This window comes from Bubalus bubalis, chromosome 6, assembly GCF_019923935.1.
Source record: "Bubalus bubalis isolate 160015118507 breed Murrah chromosome 6, NDDB_SH_1, whole genome shotgun sequence".
NCBI classification, from domain to species: Eukaryota; Metazoa; Chordata; class Mammalia; order Artiodactyla; family Bovidae; genus Bubalus; species Bubalus bubalis.
The window spans coordinates 851619-877143 of NC_059162.1; the positions used below are offsets into that span (position 1 = coordinate 851619).

Consider the following 25525-nt stretch of genomic DNA (forward strand, 5'->3'; position numbering starts at 1 on the left):
GATCATTCAGCTGCTTTTGAGATTGCATCCAAGTACTGCATTTTGGCAGAGAAGGCAATGGCACCCCATTCCAGTACTCTTGCCTGGAAAATCCCATGGATGGAGGAGCCTGGTGGGCCGCGGTCCATGGGGTCGCTAAGAGTCAGACAAGACTCAGCGACTTCGCTTTCAGTTTTTACTTTTCTGCATTGGAGAAGGCAATGGCAACCCACTCCAGTGTTCTTGCCTGGAGAATCTCAGGGATGGGGGAGCCTCTTGGCCTGCCATCTATGGAATCGCACAGAGTCGGACACAACTGAAGCGACTTAGTAGCAGCAACAGCACTGCATTTTGGGCTCTCTTGTTGACCATGATGGCTACTCCACTTCTTCTAAGGGATTCCTGCCCACAGTAGTAGTTATAATGGTCATCTGAGTTAAATTCACCCATTCCAGTCCATTTTAGTTCGCTGATTCCTGGAATGTTGATGTTCACTCTTGCCATCTCCTGTTTGACCACTTCCAATTTGCCTTGATTCATGGACCTGACATTCCAGGTTCCTATGCAATACTGCTCTTCACAGCATCGGACCTTGCTTCTATCACCAGTCACATCCACAGCTGGGTATTATTTTTGCTTTGGCTCCATCCCGTCATTCTTTCTGGAGTAATTTCTCCACTTATCTCCAGTAGCATATTGGATATCTACTGACCCAGGGAGTTCCCCTTTCAGTATCCTATTATTTTGCCTTTTCGTACTGTTCATGGGGTTCTCAAGGCAAGAATACTGAAGCGCTTTGCCATTCCCTTCTCCAGTGGACCACATTCTGTCATATAAAGAGTGTATCATGCTAAATGCTGAGCTGGATGAATCACAAGCTGGAATCAAGATTGCCAGAAGAAACATCAATAACCTCAGATATGAAGATGATGCCACTCTAATAGCAGAAAGTAAAGAGAAATAAAGAGCCTCTTGATGATGGTGAATGAGGAGTGAAAAAGCTGGCTTAAACTCTACACTCAAAAAACTAAATAAGATTATGGTATCCAGTCCCATCACTTCATGGCAAATAGAAGGGTAAAAAGTGGAAATATTAACAGATTTCATTTTCCTGGGCTCCAAAATCACTGTGTACAGTGATTGCAGCCATGAAATTAAAAGATGATTGCTCCTTGGAAGGAAAGCTATGACAAACCTAGGCAGTGTAATAAAAAGCAAAGATCAGTTTGCCAACAAAGGTACATATAATCAAAAATATGGTTTTTCCAGGAGTCATGTACGGATGTGAGTGTTGGATCCTAAAGAAAGCTGAGCACCAAAGAACTGAATGCTAGTGGTGCTGGAAAAGACTCTTGAGAGTCCCTTGGGATGCAAAGACATCAAACCAGTCAGTCCTAAAGGACATCAGTCCTGAATATTCATTGGAAGAAATGATGCTGGAGCTGAAGCTCCAATACTTTGGCCACCTGAAGAGCAGACTCACTGGAAAACATTCTGATATTGGGAAAGATTGAAGGCAAGATGAGAAGGGGGCAGCAGAGGATGAGATGGTTATACAGCATCACTGAATCAATGGACAGGGGTCCATTTGAGAAAATTTAGGAAACAGTGATTTTGAGAAAACTCTGGAAAAATAGTGAAGGATAAACAAGCCTGGTGTACTGCTATCCATGCGGTCACAAAGAGTCAGACAGGACTTAGCAACTGAACAAGAGCAAAACAAGATCTAAATGCAAAAGACAAAACAATAGTCTTTCTAAAAGAGAGTCTAAAACAGAAGAATGTCTCCATAACCTTCAGAAAGAAAAAGACTTTTTTGAGCAGGATACAGAAAGCAGGTACAATTTAAAAAAAAAAAAAAAGACCAATACATTAAGACAACACAGATAACTTTTGCTCATGAAAAGACACCATTAGGAGAGTGAATATACAACCACAGAGTTGGAAGAGATCGTTTCATATGCTGAAGATAAAAGAAATTCCTATAAATCAACAGTAATAATGAAATAAAATGGACAACCTAATAGAAAGATTAGGAAAGAATTCTGAATAGGCACTTGACAAAACAGTATATCTAAATAACCAATAAACTATGTAGTAACCTCAGCAATAACAACAGTAAAAGACATTTAAATAAGCCTGTTCAAAATTAGAGATTAACCATATATACTGTTGGCAAAGATGAGGAGCAAAAGGAATTCTTATTATATGCTATTGGTGGGAACACACGCTGTTACATTTTGGAAAAATATTTGGCACTATCTCTAAAATAAACAAATACATATCCTATGACAGAAAAAGTTTACTTCTAAACATAAATACTGAAAGTCATGTAAAGTATGTTCTCCAAATTGAAAATCAAATTTAAAATTTTCATCAGCAGAACAGATCCATCAGCTGTGGCTTATTCACACAATCGAACACTAAAAAGCAGTGAAAATAAACACACTGTAGTGGTACCCAACACAGATGAGTTTCACAAATGTAAGGGAAAGACTTTGTTCAGCAAACAATAACAAATTTAAAAATAAACAAAAGACCATTTAATATGACTCACTGCATACAATGTTCAAAAACAAAAAAACTAAAGTGGTTAGAAAAACAAGATGATGGAAATCAGGATACAGCAGCTTCGGGGAAGTCCTTAATGCCTTATATTTCTTGATCTATGTGGCTGCTACATGAACAAATTCACTTTGTGATAATTTACTGAGATATATTCAGTGCTTTGTACTTTTCCTTTATGTTTCGTACTTCAATGGGGGATAAAAGTTTAATGCTAGATGGAACAGGAAGGTCTTAACATATATCTAATCAGAATTCCAGAATAAAAAATACAGAGAATGGGAAAGAACTAAAAACTTATTATCTATAAATTTCCCTCATTTTTCAAGATTCCAATTTCTCAGACTAAGAACACATAAAAATTCCAAGAAAAATCAAAAGGAAATCCATACCTCGATACACTGTTGTGACATCAATGAAGGAAAAAAAAAAAAACACAAAGAAAAACAGAATTAAATTCAGTCAAGGAAGAGATAACTTAAATACAAAGGAACCACAATTAAACTGTTGATTGACTGCTCAACTTCAAAAGTCAAGTCAGAATACAGTGAAATATCACCTGAAATAGAGTAACTGTCAAACTAGAAGCCTGTATCTAGTAAGACTACCTCTGAAGAACTGACATAAAAAAGGTATTTTCTAGAAAAGGATGAAAAGGGAAGAAGTGAATGATATAAAAGGAAAATAGGACTAAAATTGTTTTATATCAGCAAACTCTGACTTAAAGGAACTGGTAAAGAATGTACTTTAGCTCTGGAGCACTAGCACGATGGCATCTGGCTGCAAAATTGGCCTATCCATCCACAACAGTAACCTGGCCAGTTTAGGGGCCGAGTTCCTGCAGATGTTGGACTCTGAGGTTGATTATCTGCACCTGGATGTAATAGATGGGCATTTTGTTCCCAACATCACCTTTGGTCACCCTGCAGTAGAAAGCCTCCAAAAGGAGCTACGCCAGGACTCTTCCTTTGACATGCACATGGTAGTGTCCAGGCCAGAAGAGTGAGTAAAACCAATGGCTATAGCAGGAGCCAATCAACATACCTTTCATCTGGAGGCTACAGACAAGCCAGGAGCTTTGACCAAAGACGTTCGAGAGAATGGAATGAAGGCTGGCCTTGCTATCAAATCAGGAACTACAGGTATTTGACACCATTGGGTAATCAATCAGATAGATATGGCCTTGGTTATGACAGTGAAACATGGGCTTGTAGGGCAGAAACTCATGAAAGATATGATGCCAAAGGTTCACTGCTTGAGGACCCAGTTCCCATCTTTGGACATCGAGGTTGATGGTGGAGTAGGTCCAGACACCATCCATAAATGTGCAGAGGCAGGAGCTAACACAATTGTGTCTGGCAGTGCCATTATGAAGAGTGAAGACCCCAGATCTGTGATCAACCTGTTAAGAAATGTTTGCTCAGAAGCTGCTCGGAAATGTTTCCTTGATCGATGAAATCACAAGGAACCCAGTGTTCCTGCTTATGAGATCTTTACTAGAAAACAAGAATACTGACCACCAAATCATACCACAGTTGAGGCAACGCTGCTTTTCTGAGAAATTAGTCATTCCAGTGACTAAAATCCATCATGCAGAGTGTTTCAAGAGGCTAGAAATTGTGTATAACTACATTTTTAGTGATGGAATTGAAAGATTAGTGTGGTAAAATACCATTTTTACTGGGAGACTTGATTTTTATAGACAGTAAAAATATGGATGTATTAACGTTTCAAGCAGAAAAAAGTTCACTGCCTAAAGAAGGCATGTTAGCTACTATGGACAAAAAAATTTTTTTTTAATTCATAAAAAGAATTGTCTTCAGTTTCTTGGCTGTTTTCTGAAAGCAAAAGAAGTTCTTCAGTTTTTCCTGTTTCATGTCATTTTTGCTTTGTGTACGTGTGCGATAACTAAGTTTGTATCTGACTAGGAATAGCATACTTACTCTCCTAGCTTCAAAAACATTTATTTTTTGCTTTGCACCTTTATATTTGATACATTTAAAACAAACTGTATAATGGGAAAAAAGAAAAAAAAAAGAATGTGCTTGAGATACCAAATGACCCCACACAGAAAACCTGTAAACAGAAAATGGAAAAGTACAAGCAAAAATGTAGGTAAATCTAATATAGTAAAGACTAATAAAACAATAATAATATTTTTGATTCAGAAGAAGATAGAGTGTCCTGAACAATATAAGCATATAAAATTAGACAAGGGATGGAAAAATTATAATGAGCTAAGGTATATATTCAGGAGAAAGGCAAAGGTACTTATTGACTTTAGACTTTGTTAACTACTCTTGTAAAATATGAATGTCTATCTTCCTTGCAATAGCAGAAACAAAATGGGCCAAATGCAAAACCTTCAAGAAATTCAAAAGAATGTCAAAAAGAGAACAGGGAAATCAATAACAGAAAATACTTTCAAATAAAAAAACTTACAATAAGATATATATATATATAGATCCAAATTTATCAGGACTCACAATAAACATAAATTGACTGAAATTTCCAGTTAAAAGCCAAATTTGTGAGAAATAGATTAACAAAAATTCAGCTATAAAATACTATTTTTGTCAGGATGTATCATAACATGAGGGCACAGAAAAACTGAAATTCAAGTAATGAAAAAAATATGCCATGTCAGCACTACATGGGAAAACAATGAATCATTTGATACAAAGAAATGCAATGACAAGATTATAAAAGAGCTTTCTGAAGAATAAGCAGTTTTTCTGAACCAAAGCAGTATATATAACTGAGTCTCAGATTCATTTCACCTCATTTTAATTCAGCTCAGGGCTTGAGCTTATTAATAACCTTTATAAATCAGATTCCTTTATTTAAGTGTACTAGCATGTCTTCTGACATTTTGATAACCATGCCACTTCATATAAAACACTGAGAAAATGGTAACGAGATTAAAGCCTAGTATAGAGCCCTATAGCACAATAAAGAAGCATCTTTAAAGTCTGATATCTGTTTTCTTATAGTTGCTCAAGGAATTACAAACCCCATTACTATTATTCACATCTTATTCCTTAACTTTATTCACAATCCTATCAAGGTACATTTTCTCAAATACTGAAAATCTAGACATTTTGTCAATAATACCTTTACTTATTTATGCATGAATATGTACATACACACATCTATCTACACATACATACACACTTATACAAAACATATACACATATATATACATATAGATAAATCATAGTAATACTGTACCTCATAGGTAGTTCCATAATGGCATGTAAATTGGCACTGTCTGTTAGTTTCTGCATCTTGCTCAACGTTGGTATAAAATATTACTCCATCTCCAGAGCAGGATACAATCTGCTTATCATTTGTGCATGGTAAGAACTTTGCACTAAATATATTTGCTCGGTGCCCTGAACGAATTGTTGTCAAAACCTAAAACACAGAGAGGAGTTTTTAGTAATTTATTGCTAAATTACTAAAGAGTAAATTTATTACTAATTACTAAATTACTAAGATTAATTTTTAGTAATTTATTATTTCCTAAAAAGAAGCATTCGGATTCAAACTTAATATAATCCTTGCCAGGAATAAATTCTCATTAACACTCTCAGCTCAAATGAAAAATTATCATTTGAGTCCAAGCTATTGGGTTGGCTAAAAAGTTTGTTCAAGTTTTTGCGTAACATGGAAAATCCCAAATGAACTTTTTGGCTAACCCAATATTATAATTAGAAAAAAAAAATCAGAATCTCACATATTTTATTTCCCTCTGAGATGTAAAGAAGATTAAGTATAGCAACAAGAATAGTGCTGAAACAGAGTCCCCCTAAAACTAAGTTCCTCTGCAGAGTTTATCTCTATCCAAATTTTATTTCCTGTCTAGTCCAATATCTGTTTCTCTCATGCCTGAGGAGAATCATAGAAAATGGGACTGAGACCAAGCAGGAACCTGTGAGGCCATCCCAGGCCTAAAAGTCTTTGAGTGTCTTCTGTTTCCTTGTTTGTAGGAAAACGGCTTTCAGCCTCCTAGACCTTCCCTGAGTTCCAAAAGGCAGATTCAGTTACTAATTAGGAGACTGAGGAAATTAGAAAGGGCAAGGGAACTTGGTTCTGGTTCTCTGCAGGGGAGGAGAAGGGGTTGTGCATAACAGTTTGATACACATCTCTGAGTTCTACAAGAACTTAAGGCCCCTAGCCAGAAGGAGGACGGTAACTTGAGGCTGAGCATGTGGACACAGGCTGGAGATTCCTAGAACAATGTTATCTTACCACCAGCCAACCAGCCAGGGTTACATACCTGGTAGCCCGCCCCCCAAATTCTGTTTGTAAAAATTTCTTCCCTGAAAACCATGGAGAGTTTGGGTCTCTTTGTTCCTCTTGCATGATCCTTGCAATAAACGTTGCTCTGCTCCAAATTCTAAAATTTTGGTTTGTCTGGCCTCATTGTGCATCAGGCACGCAAACGGGTTCAACAAGAGTGCCTTGAAAATTAAATATGTGTATTTCTACCTATTTGGTATATGTGACTCATTCATAAACTCATAGTAAATATGAAAAGACTATCTTGATTGACTTTTGAAATTGTTTCCTAAATGATTAAGTCATTCCCTTTCAGGATGAAAAAATAAAAACAAACTGAGTCTTAAAGAATCATAAAAGTAAAGTAATAAAATGGTACAGAAGTTCCTACGTCTGTAAAGAATAAAGAAGTTCCTACACCTAAATCCTTAATAATTTAAAAGATCAGAATTCCTGTGACAGAAGTATGGTTTAAAATAAACATTGCAACATTTGTAACAAACACAGCAGATAAAAGACCAAATCCCCCTACAGTGCTTAAAAATTGAGAGAGAAAAAAAAAAAGGGCAAAAGATCTGAATATAGTCCAAGATAAACAAATGGGCCTTAAAAATTTGAAAAACCATCAACTTCATATAGGAAATGCAAATTGAAACTACACTGAGATCACCAATTTCCAGTTTTTAGATTAGCAAAAATTCAAAAGCTTGACAACATACTGTATAAGTCAGTGTGGCGGGGAGAGGGACACCAGGCTCTTTAAACAATTTTGGTGGGATGCTAAATGGTGTGAGCCCAATAGAAAGGAAATTAGCAATCTCTCACAAAACTACATATGCATTAACACTTTGATCAGACAAGTCTATTTCTAAGAATTTACTCTGAAGGTATACATCCAACAATAAAACAAAAAACAAAAAACAGTTATTTACTGAGTCATTCATAATAGCAAACAAAACACAGGAGACTGGCTGAATAAATTCCAGAACATCCCCACAATGTATATAGAATGGAGATTTAGCACAATGGAAGTATCTGTTGTAGTTTTTTATTTTTAAAATGTGCTTTAAAAAAAGGGAGAGTATGTCAAAACAGAAACATAAAGTTTCTTTAGTTCACTTTAAATGTCTTACTGAACAAAACTAACATACTACTGTAAATCAACTATACTCCAATAAAATTTTTTTAAATAAAAGAACAACAAAAAAATGTCTTACTGAACAAAGTGGAGCACTTTGAGCATCCAAAAGATTATCAGTGATAGATTATAATTTATTGAATAAAAATAAAAATCTATAATCCCATAGTAATTTTTTCAAAATGATGGCAAAGACAAATGCTCATATTTACCAAAAAATGTCAATTAGTAAATGTGGAAGAAATGATAGAATTAAAAAACACTATTTGTAATGACATTATAACAACTGATTAAATATTGAAACCATTTATGAAAAAGAATATTTACACAATCTCAACACACTACTTCATAGATAGCTTATAATCACAAAGGATAAATGTACCCTCACAATGGAAAGATCAAATTTAACATCACCAGTCAGGGAACAAATATCATGTACCACAACATCATAGAGAAGTCTTAGCAAAAATGTTTAATTTTAATCAACTCATGAAGAAACAGACAAATCCAAATGGAGGGACATTCTATGAAATGACTTGATAGTCAATATAATAATAAAACAACATATCAATGTCATGAAAGACCAAAAAGTTGCATGAACTATTCTCAAGCAGATAAAGGAAATATGACAACTAAATGAAATGTGTGATGCTGCACTGGGGGCTAGATTAAGAGAGGCATGGCAGTGCTAAAGAACACTACTGAAACAAATGGGAAAATTTGAATATATACAGGTATATATGTACATGTACTATGTGTGGATATATGTAATATACTATAGATATATTGTAATATATATATAATATGCTGGTTTAGTCACTAAGTCATGTCCAACTCTTGCAACCCCATGGACTGTAGCCTGCCAGACTCCTCTGTCCAAAAGATTCTCCAGGCAAGAATACTGGAGTGGGTTGCCATGTCCTTCTCCAGGAGATCTTCCCAACCCAGGAATCAAGCCCAGGCCTCCTGCACTGCAGGCAGATTCTTTCCCAATTGAGCTATAAGGGAAGCTATCTAATATACTACAGATACTATGTATACTATAGATACAGCAGGCATATACTAGGATATGCCTGCATAACACTGAAGAGAGGATGTTACATTCAGCAATCACTGCAGTTACCCCCAATGGTTAACCCTGAGGGGAACTTAGAACAGCGATAAATAGGCTGCCAGTCATCAAGCCATCAGCCTCTGCAGACACCCCCAATGGTATACCCTGAGGGGAATCAGGATGGAGAAAAAAAGGACCTTAGATAGTTAAGGGACAGAACAAAGGAACAATTTCATTAAGCCCAGATTCCAGTATCTTCCCCAGGAAAAGAAAAAATTTATCTTCCTAAATTTATTAACTTGAGATGTCTGGATTTTCTTAAATTAGCATCAATCTTTTGGTGTTCTGACACCTGGAGTTTTGTGGATTGTTTTTTTTCTTTTGCAGAAACTCTTATACTTATCCTGGCTCCCCTTTACCTCCTCAGAACAGTCCCTCAGAGATATCTGAGAGGCTGTCTCCCTGGCTTAAGTCCTCAGTATGTCCACTGAATAAAACACAATTCTCAACATTTAGGATGTGCATTTTTTTAGTCGATAGAACAAAATCATATATATCATATATATATATAGCATACAGGCAATTCTCATTACTACTGGTAGTTATGTTCTATAAAGTCACCACTAAGATTACATTGTTTTTTAATCAATAAGTTGTGCCTGACTCTTTTGCGACTCCATGGACTATAGCCCACTGGGCTCCTCTGTCCAAGGGATTTCCCAGGCAAAAATACTGGAGTGGGCTGCCGTTTCCTTCCCCAAGAGATCTTCCCAACCCAGTTATCGAACATAAGACTCCTGAATTGGCATGTGGATTCTTTACCACTGAGCCACCAAGGAAGTCCTAACACTGCCTTAAGCAAGTGCTGTATCCATTACCAACTGCTCCTGTGAAAATACAGGGTTAGGTTTCTGTGAGGCTCTGGTCACAAACTTTTCATCAACAAATCAATAAGTAACTCTGTTGTATGTGTTTGTTTAAAGACACACTAATTAACACATATTGTTGATTCATTAACAATGAACTTAGGGCAAAGAGTACCATAATTCATATCTAAATATTCATTGGAAGGACTGATGCTAAAGGTGAAACTACAATACTTTAGCCACTTGATGTGAAGAAATGAGTTATTAGAAAAGACCTTGATGCTGAGAAAGACTGAAGGCAAAGAGAAAAGGCAGCGGCAGAGGATGAGATAGTGTCACTGACTCAATGAACATGAATCTGAGAGAATTACAGGAGACAATAAAAAACAGGCAAGCCTGGTGGGCTGTAGTCCACGGGGTCACAGAGTTGGACACGACTAGTGACTGGACAACAAACAGTAACAAATGAAGCTCATCTAACATATTTTCTCTATAAAGTATATTCCAGGTGTCTTATACTTAGGAAGACTAGACGATACTCAGGAAGATAACTGGGGACCCTTTTAACCATTGAAGTCATGAACAAAAAGCACAAAAATGCAAAACGTGTGACATTCAATATATCACACAAAGGATGCAGTATGCTTACAGTATTCGATGTGAAACAAGAAGTACCCAGCAGCACCTTGTTTGATCTCATCTGAGAACATGTGTATTGATGTAGGGGTTAGGCAATTCAAATTTTTTGCCACTCTGTACATGTGAATGGCCATCAATGACCAGAAAAGCACTGAAAGTTATTGATGTGGAAGGGTAAAAATAAATTTAATGAGTTGGTAAACGTGCAAACATAGAATCTCTAAGTAAAGAGGATCAACTCTATATTCAATATTATACTTTCTGACCATGGTAACTGCATTACAGTTATACAGGATAATGTTCTTGTTCTTAGTAGACAGATGTCAGAGTATTCATGAAATGCATGACACCTCCAAATTATTCTGAAATACTTTTTTCAAAAGTCTATTTGTGGATGTTGATTGTATTACCTTATCGATCAGTTTTCAAATTTAAAAAAAATTTAGGAAAAGATACATCAACTTTATTTTTGGTTTGGTTTCAAGTAACTATTTACAATATAAGACTAATTGACAAATTCATTAACTGACAGTACGACACCAAGCCAGAACACAGATAATTATTAGCAGCTAATTACCTTGACAACTTAGATGAAGTAAATACTTAAATTTAAATAAGTATTACAGTCACTTCATCTAAGTCCTGGGGTCACAAACAAAACAAGGGTTTGCTGAGTACCATACAGTACTCCACTGTAGGTCTTATCTGTTGTTGATCAGTCACTCAGTCGTGTCCTACTCTCTGCAGGACTCCAGGCTTCCCTGGCCATTAATGCACATTTAATGAGGGTCAAATAAAAAAAGAGGAGAGTCATTGTACCTACATTAACCAAAGCCAATGGACAATAAAAATTGTCTGTAAAGCATGTTAAACTTGTTCATTCCTCTCTCCAAGTATAAGACACTGAGATCTGCTCAATTAAAGTATAAGAAATAACATAGAGAATAATTAATGTAAAGCTTTTAAACAAGATAGAATCATAGACTTTAATGTCAACATATATTTCAGCATAATTTACCAAGTAGCATATATTTCAGCATGATTTACCAAGTAGCTAAGTACATCTAAGTACACACAATGTATGCTAGGTCTTTCATAGTTTTAATCTGATAGGTCTTTGACTTTAGTCACCTTCAGTAGACATTATTAACAATTTGATTTATCTCCATTCAACAGGTTTATGCATAGCTTCAAAAACAAAAGCAGGAATCTCATTCAATATACTAATGTGTGTTGGCATATATCACTCAAAAATGGAAAGAAATTTCTTAATTAATCAGAGTAACTATTAAAGTAATTAAGTCCTTTCCACTGAACCAATCTGTTCTCTCTGAAAAAATCTCTTCATTGCAGATGTCCCACTCTAAATTTATTCCCTCTCTAGTATTCCACACCTTAATAACATCACTATCCACCCACACCTAGTTGATCACTATCCACCACACCTTGATCACCTAGTTTATCAAGTCAAAATCTAACATTTCTCTTTCCTTAACCACTATATAAGAAAGTGGAAATACTAACAAAGGTAATGCCAAAGAATGCTCAAGCTAACTCACAACTGTGGCTCAGATCATGAACTCCTTATTGCCAAATTCAGACTTAAACTGAAGAAAGTAGGGAAAACCACTAGACCATTCATGTATACGCTACGCTAACCTAAGTCACTTCAGTCGTGTACGACTCTGTGTGACCCCATAGACGGCAGCCCACCAGGCTCCCCCGTCCCTGGGATTCTCCAGGTAAGAACACTGGAGTGGGTTGCCATTTCCTTCTCCAATGCATGAAAGTGAAAAGTGAAAGTGAAGTCGCTCAGTCGCGTCTGACTCTTAGCGACCCCATGGACTGTGTAGCCTACCAGGCTCCTCCGTCCATGGGATTTTCCAGGCAAGAGTACTGGAGTGGGGTGCCATTGCCTTCTCGGCCATTCAGGTATAACCTAAATCAAATTCCTTATGATTATACAGTGAAAGTGAGAAATAGATTTAAGGGACTAGATCTGATAGACAGAGTGCCTGATGAACTATGGATGGAGGTACATGACACTGCACAAGAGACAGGAAGTAAAACCATCCCCAAGAAAAAGAAATGCAAAAAAGCAAAATGGCTGTCTAAGGAGGCCTTACAAATAGCTGTGAAAAGAAGAAAAGCCAAAAGCAAAGAAGAAAAGGAAAGATACACCCATTTGAATGCAGAGTTCCAAAGAATAGCAAGGAGAGATAAGAAAGCCTTCCTCAGTGATCAGTGCAAATAGAGGGAAACAATAGAATGGGAAAGACTACAGCTCTCTTCAAGAAAATTAGAGATACCAAGAGAACATTTCATGCAAAAATGGGCTCGATAAAGGACAAAAATGGTATGGACCTGACAGAAGCAGAAGATATTAAGAAGAGGTGGCAAGAATACACAGAAGAACTGTACAAAAAAGATCTTCACGACCCAGATAATCACAATGGTGTGATCACTCACCTATAGCCAGACATCCTGCCGTGTGAAGTCAAGTGGACCTTAAGAAGCATCACTACAAACAAAGCTAGTGGAGAGGACAGAATTCCAGTTGAGCTATTTCAAATCCTAAAAGATGATGCTGTGAAAGTGCTGCATTCAATATGCCAGCAAATTTGGAAAATTCAGCAGTGACCACAGAACTGGAAAACGTCCGTTTTCATTCCAATCCCTAGGAAAGGCAATGCCAAGGAATGCTCAACTACCGCACAATTGCACTCATATCACATGCTAGCAAAGTAATGCTCAAAATTCTCGAAGCCAGGCTTCAACAATACGTAAACCGTATCTAGATGTTCAAGCTGGTTTTAGAAAAGGCAGAGGAACCAGAGATCAAATTGCCAACATCCACTGAATCATCGAAAAAGCAAGAGGGTTCCAGAATAACATGTATTTCTACTTTATTGACTATGCCAAAGCCTTTGACTGTGTGGATCACAATAAACTGTGGACAATTCTGAAAGAGATGAGAATACCAGACCACCTGACCGGCCTCTTGAGAAACCTGTATGCAGGTCAGGAAGCAATACTTAGAACTGGACATGGAACAGACTGGTTCCAAATAGGAAAAGGACTATGTCAAGGCTGTATATTGTCACCCTGCTTATTTAACTTATATACATCATGAGGAACGCTGGGCTAGATGAAGCACAAGCTGGAATCAAGATTGCTAGGAGAAATATCAATAACCTCAGATATGCCGATAACATCACCCTTATAGGAGAAAGTGAAGAAGAACTAAAGAACTTCGTGATGAAAGTGAAAGAGGAGAATGAAAAAGTTGGCTTAAAGCTCAACATTCAGAAAACGAAGATCATGGCATCAGGTCCCATCACTTCATGGCAAATAGATGGAGAAGCAGTGGAAACAGTGGCAGATTTTATTTTTCTGGGCTCCAAAATCACTGTAGATGGTGACTGCAGCCATGAAATTAAAAGACGCTTACTCCTTGGAAGAAAAGTTATTAACAACCCAGACAGCATGTTAAAAAGCAGAGACATTACTTTGTCCACAAAGGTTTGTCTAGTCAAGGCTATGGTTTTTCCAGGAGTCATGTATGGATATGAGAGTTGGACTATAGAGAAAGCTGAGCACCGAAGAATTGATGCTTTTGACCTGTGGTCTTGGAGAAGACTCTTGAGAATCCCTTGGACTGCAAGGCGATCCAACCAGTCCATCCTAAAGGAAATCAGTCCTGAATGTGCATTAGAAGGCCTGATGTTGAAGCTGAAACTCCAATACATTAGCCACCTGATGGAAACATACTACTTACTGGAAAAGAACCTGATGCTAGAGAAGAGCAAAGGCAGGAGGAGCAGGAGTGACAGGATGAGATAGTTGGATGGCATCATCAACTCAATGTACATGATTTTCTGCAAACTCCAGGAGATGGTGAAGGACAGGGAAGCCTAGTATGCTGTAGTCCATGGCATCGCAAAGAGTCGGATAGGACTTAGTTCTGAACTGAACTTCTCTAATTAATAGATAATTGTTGAACGAACTATATTTATGTATATACAGTTAGTAATTTTACCAAAGGCTGGAATTTGTTTTTAATGTGGAAATGGGTCAATGCAATCAATAGAGACGCACGCTACTGGAGGTAAACAGCAATAACGTGTCAATTTAAGAAAAATTAGATGGACAGGTGCAAACAGTTATAAATTTTAAAAACTGGAAATATTTTCTAATGTATGCTTTCCTTGGATTAATAGAAAACACCATCCCGAAAATGGATTTCTGTTCTTGGATTTCAGAAAAACCTAAAACTAATGCCCAAAAGAGATGGAAGTTGGCAGAGTAACAATATGAAATGAATATAAATGATATTTTAAAATACGATTAGCAACAAATGTGAAAGTGAACTAGCTATAACATCCCTCACTCTGCTAATCATCAGGTTACTGTCACTAATCTCACTGGCCAAGCACATATCGCTTTCTTTGTGCATCATGTTATACACAACAGTTCTAAAACTTCAAGCTTGGTCCAGGAGTGTCCAGATAGAAGATGTTAGCTCTTCAATGTCTTAGTAAAAATCACCTCTCCCCAAATTCACCCCTACTCCTCTCTAAGGCACTGAATACAGAAACTTCTTGCCTTCTTTTACTCATACTTATTGAGCACCTACTATGTAACAGGTAATTTACTAAGTGTTGAGGAAACTAAAACAAAATTATCATTGTCCCAAATAAGTTAGAATCTAATAGTGAGCAACATGCAAACACAAACATGTAATTGCTGCTGCTGCTGCTGCTGCTAAGTCGCTTAAGTCACGTCCGACTCTGTGTGACCCCATAGACAGCAGCCCACCAGGCTCCCCCGGCCTTGGGAATCTCCAGGCAAGAAAACTGGAGTGGGTTGCCATTTCCTTCTCCAATGCATGAAAGGAAAAGTCAAAGTGAATTCGCTCATTTGTGTCTGACGCTTAGCGACCCCACGGACTATAGCCTACCAGGCTCCTCCGTCCATGGGATTTTCCAGGCGAGAGTACCAGAGTGGGTTGCCATTGCCTTCTCCACATAGTAATTGAGTTATCCATAAAATACAAGAACATGGGGAAGGAATGCCTACATCCACCTAGAGGAAATTAGAGATTATTACAGATTATTTCAGACGAAGCTGAAGATTCAATACTTTGGCCACCTGATGCAAAGAACTGACTCACTGGGAAAGACCCTGATCCTGGGAAAGACTGAGGGCAGGAGGAAAAGGGGATGACAGAGGATGAGATGGTTGGATGGCATAACCGACTCAATAGACATGAGTTTGAGCAGGCTCCGGGAGTTGGTGATGGACAGGGAAGCCTGGCATGCTGCAGTGCATGGGGTCTCAAAGAGTTGGACACGACTGAGCAACTGCACTGAACAGATAAGAGTTGAGGCTCAAAGGATGAAATTAAACTTGCCAAGTAGGTAGGAGGTGCATGGGAAAGAACACACCACTAACCGAGAAAAGTAGAAGAAAAGCATAGAAGAAACAAATAACATTTTATGCTCTAAGAACTAAAGGTAGCTGGATGAAGCCAAATCAAACTTTTGCATATATTCAGGATTTCTTTAACAGGATGCTCCAAGGCTACCAGAGGACTAACTTCCTTCTGTTTCATCTATACCATGAGAAGGACCTTTGGGAGTCCTCATGGTATAGACAGTGCCAGAATAGTGTATAAAGTCTCCTACAGGAATCCATACATGATTGGGATCCTGAGCTTTGTTTCTATTTACCTTGACCTTCAAGGTCACCAAAACTGAAGTTTAGATATAAGACTGACAAATATCTTCAGGGTAAAAGTTATCATGCTCACTTCTCTGGATTCACCTTTTTCCCTTCCATTTTGTATAATTTTATTTATTCACTTTTGGCTATGCTGGGTCTTCGCTGCTGGGTGGGCTTTTCTCCAGCTGTGGAGCGCAAGGGCTACTGTTTAGTTGCAATGCACAGGCTTCTCACTGTGGTGGCTTCTCTTGTCATGGAGCACAGGCTCTAGCGTGCATGGGCTCAGTGTTGCCACTCCCAGGCTCTAGAACACAGGCTCAAGAGTTGCGGCTTAAGGGCTTAGTTGCTCCACAGCACATGGAATCCTGCCAGATCAGGGACTGAACTCATGTCTCCTGCACTGGCAGGTGGATTCTTTACCACTGAGCCACTAGGGAAGACTTCCCTTCTATTTCAGACTGATAATTCTTTACTATCAAAATAGTCTTTTGTTACTTTTAGTATAATTTTTTAATCAAGTATTTTTTTAGTTCATTTCAGTAGGAGAATTGGTCCAAAGAAACTAGCCTGTAACATTAAGGGGGAAAGCCTTTTTATATATATATATAATATATATAATATAGATATATTATCATAGATCTCAAATATATATATATACATAAATACATATTTAAGTGTTCCCTATTAATGGCATATCTTAATTATATATATCATAGATCATTTGAGATCTATGATATATATAATTAAGATATGATGCCATTAGTAAGGAACATTTAAATCTATTTTTTAAAAGTTTTAAAAATTTTATATGCCATAAATTAATTTTTCCATCAACTCACAGGATCTAAAAATAGAGTGGGATTATAAGAACAGGTAATATCTGACTCAAGATCAAAAAACTTTACTTTCCTATGTAATGAATTATCAGTGCTTCAAAACAATAATATTCCTATATGACAGCAAATTTAGATCTCCTAAAACCACTATAAGAAAACTATAAAGTCTTTTTATACTTAAAATCTATTAAAGTATTATCTGTTAGTCATTTCTCAAATTGAAAAGAGTAATCACTTTAAAGGCAAAATAAAATCTTTTAAAAATTACTCCAATAGGTATATTCACAAAATAATTGAAAGCAGGGGCTTGGAGAGATATTTGTACTGTTATGCTCATAGCAGCATTATTCACAATAGCCAAAAAGGTGGAAATAACCCAAGTGTCCTCTGGCAGATGAAAGCATGAGCAAAATGTGATATATACATACAAAGTCAGCTTTAAAAAGAAAAGAAATCCTGACACATGGATGAACCTTAAGGACCTTACTCTAAGGAAAATAAACCAGTCATATAAGGACAAATACTGTACACAAACACTTATATGAGGTACCTGGAATAGACAAATTCAAGGAGACAGAAAATAGAATAATGGTTGCCATGTGCTGGAGAAGGGAAGAATGGAGCGTTACCGCTTAATGAGCAGGGTCTGCTTTGCAAGACTGGAGTTTTGTGGCTCAATGATGGTGATGATATCACAACAATATGAATCAACTTAATGCTGGTACACTGAACTCTAGAAAATGGTTAACAAGCTGAATTTTATGTAATGTATATTTTCACAATTTTTATTTTAAAAAGTAAAGCTCTATATTTAAAAAAAAATTATTCCATTGGTATCTAGATGAGTGATTTAAATACTATAAACATTAAACTTCTGATGTGTGCTGCATGCTGTCACTTCACTTGTGTCCGACTCTTTGCGACCCCATGGACTGTAGCCCACCAGGCTCCTCTATCAACTCTCCAGGCAGGAATACTGGAGTGGGTAGCCATTCCCTTCTCCAGAGGATCTTCCTGCCCTAGGAACTGAATCTAGGTCTCCCTCATTGCAGGCAGATTCTTTATCTGAGTCACCAGGGAAGGCCCAATTTCTGATTGTGATAATCCAAAAGTATTCCACATATACATTATTCTAGGAAGTTTTCTCTGTTGTAAGAAAAAGGTTCTTTGAGTAACTGCAAGCTAAGACAATCAGGATTTGGAAACAACAACTTTCCCTCTGCTAAGTCAGGACAGTTAAGTGAAGCTATCTCTCCTTTAATGAAGAAGAGCCTCAATAAGAACCTCTTTTTAGGCTGTAGAACCACAAACATTTATTTAATTATCTAAACTATTTAAATGTAGAAAAAAATTTTTAAATGAACCATTTATTCTGTAAGATTGCTAATATTAAAACTTTAGTCTGACAATCTACAATGTTCTCATTCACATGAAAGTATCTGTATACCTACTTACTTATATAAAGTCAGAAAAAGAGCCAATAAAAATTAGAACATAATCCTAATTAAAACTCAGTATGATATCCCAGTTTACTGAATTGGATGTTTTATGAGCATTTTATTAGAACCTAGCCACTGTGTGTAAACTGATAAAATTCAGTTTCTTAAAATGCTTGGCTGATTCCGTGATTATAAGATTAGATTCTGTGAGCAAAAAAGAAAAAAAAAACACAGTTTTCGCCACGAAGAATGGTTTATTGAGATATCATTTTTTGCAATTTTATCCACATGAATAAATGAAACATATTTAAATTTTCCAGAGTTGAATGAAATCTAATGTTTTCCTAAAGAAATTAAGTAACCACATGCAATAACTTCCAAATTATGTAATAAACTTTAGCAAAATAACAACATTCTTTGCAAATGCCCACTTCATGATTATGCACTATTTGATTTCTAGCTTCTTTTTTTTTTTTTCTCATTAAGTTGTAGATTTTTAAAAACCACTTTACCTTTCTGCTGTAAGGATTACTAATTACTAGCTTGGTGTCATCTGAGCCAGATAAAATATATTCTCCAGTCTCATTCCAACAGATTGTATTAACCTAAGAAGAAAGAAAAAGAAGAAATTTAAGCAGACTTAAAGTAATAATGAGTATGCCATCTTCAATTAGCTAATAGTTCAGAATTTTATATCACTAGATAGCATTTCAAAAGCAGAGACATTACTTTGCCAACAAAGGTCCGTCTAGTCAAGGCTATGGTTTTTCCAGTGGTCATGTATGGATGTGAAAGTTGGACTACGAAGAAAGCTGAGTGCTGAAGAATTGATGCTTTTGGACTGTGGTGTTGGAGAAGACTCTTGAGAGTTCGTTGGGACTGCAAAGAGATCCAACCAGTCCATTCTAAAGGAGATCAGTCCTGGGTGTTCTTTGGAAGGACTGATGCTAAAGCTGAAACTCCAGTATTTTGGCCACCTCATGCGAAGAGTTGACTCATTGGAAAAGACTCATGCTGGGAGGGATTGAGGGCAGGAGAAGAAGGGGAAAACAGAGGATGAGATGGCTGGATGGCATCACCAACTCGATGGACGTGAGTTTGGGTGAACTCCGCAAGTTGATGATGGACAGGGAGGCCTGGAGTGCTGCAATTCATGGGGTTGCAAAGAGTCGGAAATGACTGAGCAACTGAACTGAATGAGATTACATCTATGGTAAATAAAATTTACCAGTTTACTTAGTGAAAATATATACTGAGTACCATTTAGCAAACACAATGTTCTATTAATTTATAAAGACCCATAAATTAAGTATGAGACTTTCTTAAGTTTTATTTAAATTTATTTTAAATAGTCCATTTTATATACAGGGATATAAAACCAAGTCACCTAAGAAGGAATTAGAAAAACTTACTAAAGAGCTATAGCAATTAAGGCTGTGTGGTACTGTCATGATCACAAACATATATATAAATCAGTGGCACAGAACTGAGTCCAGAAATAACCCTTATATTTATGGTCAGATAATTTTTCACAAGGGGGCTAATTAAGACAACTGAATGGAGAAAGAATAATCTTTTCAACAAATGGTGCAGTAACCACTAGACATACACAAGCAAAAGAACAAATCTGGATCCCTACTTCACATCATATACAAAAAGTAACTAAAAATGATCAAAGATTTAAATGTAAGAACCAAAACTTTAAAACCCTTAGAAGGAAACAGGTCTCAATCTTCCTGAAAACTAAAACCACAATAACCACTTCACATTCATTAAGATGGCTATAATAATTTAAGAAAAAACATAGAATATAAGAAGAAAATGCCAAGAAATTGGAACTCTGATACATTTCTGGTAGGTATGCATTACAGTACAACTATTTGGAAAGCAGTTTGGAAGTATGTCAAAAACTGAAACAGTTACCCTTTGAGCCAGCAATTCTATAACAAAATGTAGAATTTTCAGAGAACTGAAAGCATATCACATAAAATCTTGAACACAAAAGTTCATAGCTGCATTATTCACAACAGGCAAAAAGAGAAGGGAAGTAATCCAAATGTCTACCAACTCATACTGAGTGAAGTAAGTCAGACAGAGAAGGAGAACTATCTTATGACATCCCTTATATGTGGAATCTAAAAAGAAATAATACAAATGAACTTACTTACAAAACAGAAAGAGATTCACAGACTTAGAAAATAAACTTATGGTTGGCAGGAGGAAGGGAGTTTCAGAAGGTCATGTACAGGTTGCTATACTCAAAATGGGTAACCAACAAGAACCTACTGTATAGCACATGGAAGTCTACTCAATGTTACGTGCCAGCCTGGATAGGACGGGGGTATGCGGGTGAATGGATACACATATATGTATGGCTGAGTCCCTTTGTTATTCAACTGAAACTACCACAACATTGTTAATCAACTATAACCCAATACAAATAAAAAGTTTTGACGTTTGGGAAAAAAAGATATTCCCCCCCTATCAAAAAAGTGACTAATTCATTTCCTAATAAAATATCCATACAATGAAGTATTATTCAGCCATAAAAAGAAATAATAATACATGGTGCAACATGGATGAACCTTAAAAATATTACAGCAAGTAAAAGAAGCCAGTCTGAAAGGCTACATATTATATGGTTCATTTACATTAAAATTACAAAATAAGCTTATCTAGAGAGACAGAAAGCAGATTTAGTGACTGCCAAGAGCTGGCAGAGGGGGAATGGGTGTGACTGATAACTGGTATGGGCTTTCTCGTTTGGATGGTGAAAATATACTGGAATTAGGTAGTGGTGACTGCTATACAACTTTATGAATATAGTAAAAAGGCAATGAACCAAACACTTGAAACAGATGAATTTTTATGGAATGTGAACTATATCGAAGTAGTTTCAAAAAAATTACTGAATTCCACTTTTCAGTCAAGATGGAATAAAAAGAACCAGATTTACTATTACATCTGAAACAACCAAAAAACAGCAGAATATACATTCTTTTTAAGTACACATGAAATATTTACCAATACAGAAAACATTTACTTAGGGGCCATAAAATAAATCTCAATATATTTAAAAGACTTCAAGTTTCACATAAACATGTCCTGTATCCAAAACAGAATTAAATTAGAAACACTAACACAGAGAAATATTTGAAAACTATAAAATAACAGATGGTCAAAAAAGAAATCACAGAATTACAAAATATTTTTAACTTTTTTTTCCTTTTATTAAAGCAAAACATATCTCAATTTATGGATTGCAGATAACACAGTGCTTAAAAGCAAATTTACAGCACAAAAACACCTATATTAGAAAGATAAAGGTACTATAACAATGACTTTCGCTTCCACTCTAAAAGCTATAACAAGGAGACCAATGAAATCAAAAGTCAAAAGACAGTTGGAAATAATGAATATAAGAGCAGAAATCAATGAAAAAGAAAACAGGAAAACACAGAAAACTGATAAAACCAGAAACTGGTGCTTTGAAAAACAAAATTAATGTACCTCTACTCAGATTAATTAAGAAAAAGAAGGGGTGGAGGAACTTATTATCAATATCAAAAATGAGAGCAATAACACATAACATCATTATGAATACTTGAGCATGTAATATAATACCATGAACAACTTTATACAATAAATTCAATGACAGAGAGAGCTAACAAAAGCCTTGAAACATATATACTAAACAAAATTTACTCAAGACGTTGTCCATTTTTCTTAAACTGTAGTTAGAATTTTCACCAAAGAAAACTCCAGGCCCAGACTGCTCTACTGGTGAAATCTGCTGAATATTTATTTTAAATAATGAAAATTTTGTACCAACTCTTTCAGAAAATTAAAGAGGATAGCATACTTCCAAACTCACTGGCATAAGATGATGGATCGATATCCTTAATGTACACACAAAAATTCTAAAACAATTTTAGCAAACTGAATAAAACAGTGTAAGAAAATAGATAATACATCACGACTCAAGGAGATTTATCTCTGAAATGCAAGAACAGTTTGACACTCAAATCAATACAATCCATGGTATTAACAAACAGAAACAGAAAATCATATGATCACTGCAATAAATGCAGAACAGACATTTGAAAAATATCCAAGTAACAATTCATAATAGGAGCTATCAGCAAAATTGAAAGGAACTTTCTTCAATCTGACAATGAATATTTATTAAAAAAACAATCATACTAAATAATGAAAGCCTGGATGCTTTCCCTCTACGATTAGAATAAGATAAGGAAGTTGGCTCTCACCACTTCTGTTCAACACTGTCTAGAATTTGAGAGAGTACAATAAGATAAGAAAAAGAAATAAAAGGAAATCAGATAGAAAAGAAGTAAAACATATTCTCAGATGACATGACTGTTTATGTAGAATAATAAAGGTGGCTTAAAGCTCAACATTTGGAAAACAAAGATCATGGCATCAGACCCATCACTATATGACAAATAGATGGAGAAACAGTGGAAACAGTGTTAGACTTAATTTTGGGGGGTTCCAAAATCACTGCAGATGGTGACTGCAGCCATGAAATTAAAAGATGCTTACTCCTTGGGAGAAAAGTTATGACCAACCTAGACGGCATATTAAAAAGTAGAAACGTTACTTTGCGAACAAAGATCCATCTAGTCAAGGCTATGGTTTTTCCAGTAGTCACATATGGATGTGAGAGTTGGACTATAAAGAAAGCTGAGCACCAAGGAATTGATGCTTTTGAACTGTGGTGTTGGGGAAGACTCTTGAGAGTCCCTTGGACTGCAAGGAGATCCAACCAGTCCATCCTAAAGGAAATCAGTCCTGAGTATTCACTGGCAGGACTGATGTTGAAGCTGAAACTCCAGTACTTTGGCCACCTGATGCAAAGAGCTGACTCATTTGAAAAGACCCTGATGCTAGGAAAGATTGAAGGTGGGAGGAGAAGGGGATGACAGAGGATGAGATGGTTGGATGACATCACTGACTCAATGGACATGAGCTCCAGGAGTCGGTGATGGACAGGGAGGCCCGGCCTGCTGTCCATGGGGTCACAAAGAGTCGGACATGACTGAGCGACTGAACTGAGAGATTCATAAAAAAGGGGAATGGACTAACAAGTTAAGTTTGACGGACACAGATGATCACCATACTCCCTTGGTATCCATGAGGATGAGTTCCAGGAGAACCTAACAAATACATATCTGTGATGCTCAAGTCCCTTACACAAAATGGAACAATACAGTCAACCCTCAGTATCCATAGATGCGAAACTTGTGGACATGGAAGGATGACCATATGTAAAAACAGACAACATGAGGGATTAAAACCACATTTTAGGGACTTGCCTGGCAATCCAGTGATTAAGATTTTGCCTTCCAATGCAGGAGGCATGGGATTGATCCCTGGTTGGGAAGCTAAGATTCTACATGCCTCACAGCCAAAACATCAAAACATAAAACAGAAGCAATATTGTAACAAATTTCAATAAAGATTTTTTAAATGGTCTACATCAAAATAAAAAAAAAAACACATTTTGACATCACATTTTGGATATCTACTTGTTGTTCAGTCACTAAGTCGTGTCCGACTCTTCGCAACCCCATGAACTGCAGCACACCAGGCTTCCCTGTCCTTCACTATCTCCCAGAGTTTGCTCGAACTCATATTCATTGAGTTGGTGATGCCATCCAGCCATCTCAGCCTCTGTTACTCCCTTTTCCCTTTGCCTTCAATCTTTCCCAGCATCAGTCTTTTCCAACCAGTTGGCTCTTTGCATCAGGTGGCCAAAGTACTGGAGCTTCAGTTTCAGCATCAGTCCTTTCAATGAACATTCTGGGTTGATGTCCATTACAATTGACTGGTTTCAGATCTCCGTGCTATCCAAGGAATTCTCAAGTCTTCTCTAGCACCACAATTTGAAAGCACTCAGCATTCAACTCTTCAGCATTCAGCTTTCTTTAGGGTCCTACTCTCACATCCGTGTATAACTACTGAAAAAACATAGCTTTGATTACACAGTTCTTTGCCAGCAAGGTGATGTCTCTGCTTTTTAATATAGTGTCTAGGTTTGTCATCGGAGAAGGCAATGGCACCCCATGCCAGTACTCTTGCCTGGAAAATCTCATGGATGGAGGAGCCTGGTGGGCTGCAGCCCATGTGGTCGCTAAGAGTCGGACACGACTGAGCGACTTCACTTTCACTTTTCACTTTCATGCATTGGAGAAGGAAATGGAAACCCACTCCAGTGTTCTTGCCTGGAGAATCCCAGGGACAGGGGAGCCTGATGGGCTGCCATCTATGGGGTCGCAGAGTTGGACACGACTGAAGTGACTTAGCAGCGGCGGCGGCAGCAGGTTTGTCACAGCTTTTCTTCCAAGGAGCAATTGTCTTTTAATTTCATAGCTGCAGTCACCATCCATAGTGACTTCAGAGCCCAAGAAAATAAAGTCTCACTACTTCCTTTTTTCCCCATCTATTTGCCATGAAGTGATGGGCGGCATCATCTGGATATCTCAGGTTGTTGATATTTCTCCCGGCAATTTTGATTCCAGCTTGTGAGTCTGTCAACCCGACATTTTGCATGATGTACTCTGTGTATAAGTTGAATAAGCAGGGTGACAATATACAGCCTTGAGGTACTCCTTTCCCAATCTGGAACCGGTTCCTTGTTCATGTCTGGTCCTAACTGTTACTTTTTGTCCTGAATATAGGTTTCTCAGGAGGCAGATAAAGTGGTCTGATATTCTCATTTAAGAATTTTCCAGTTTGTTGTGATCCACACAGTCAAAGGCTTTAGTGCAGTCAATGAAGCAAATGTAGACGAGTTTTGGAATTCCCTTGCTTTTTCTGAGATTCAGTGGACTTTGGCAATTTGATCTCTGGTTCCTCTGCATTGTCTAAAACTAGGTTTTACATGTGTAAGTTCTCGGTTTATATACTGTTGAAGCCTAATTGAAGGATTTGAGTACTATCTTGCTAGTATGTGATATGAGTGCAACTATACATTTTTG

The 25525-nt window shown here is 36.9% G+C and overlaps 1 protein-coding gene and 1 pseudogene across 13 annotated transcripts in view; one reads left to right on the plus strand and one right to left on the minus strand.

Moving 5' to 3' along the window:
* DCAF6 (DDB1 and CUL4 associated factor 6) overlaps nt 1–25525 on the minus strand; it is a 183976-nt gene that overhangs the window by 116052 nt on the left and 42399 nt on the right. For all 13 annotated transcript variants that reach the window (XM_025287419.3, XM_044944078.2, XM_044944083.2 and 10 more), the window contains 2 exons: nt 19037–19129; nt 5776–5961 (listed from right to left, as the gene is read on the minus strand). In XM_025287419.3, the coding sequence (XP_025143204.3) occupies nt 5776–5961; nt 19037–19129 (279 nt within the window). The remainder of the gene's footprint in view (nt 1–5775; nt 5962–19036; nt 19130–25525) is intronic.
* On the plus strand, nt 3314–4000 carry LOC102406232 (annotated as a pseudogene).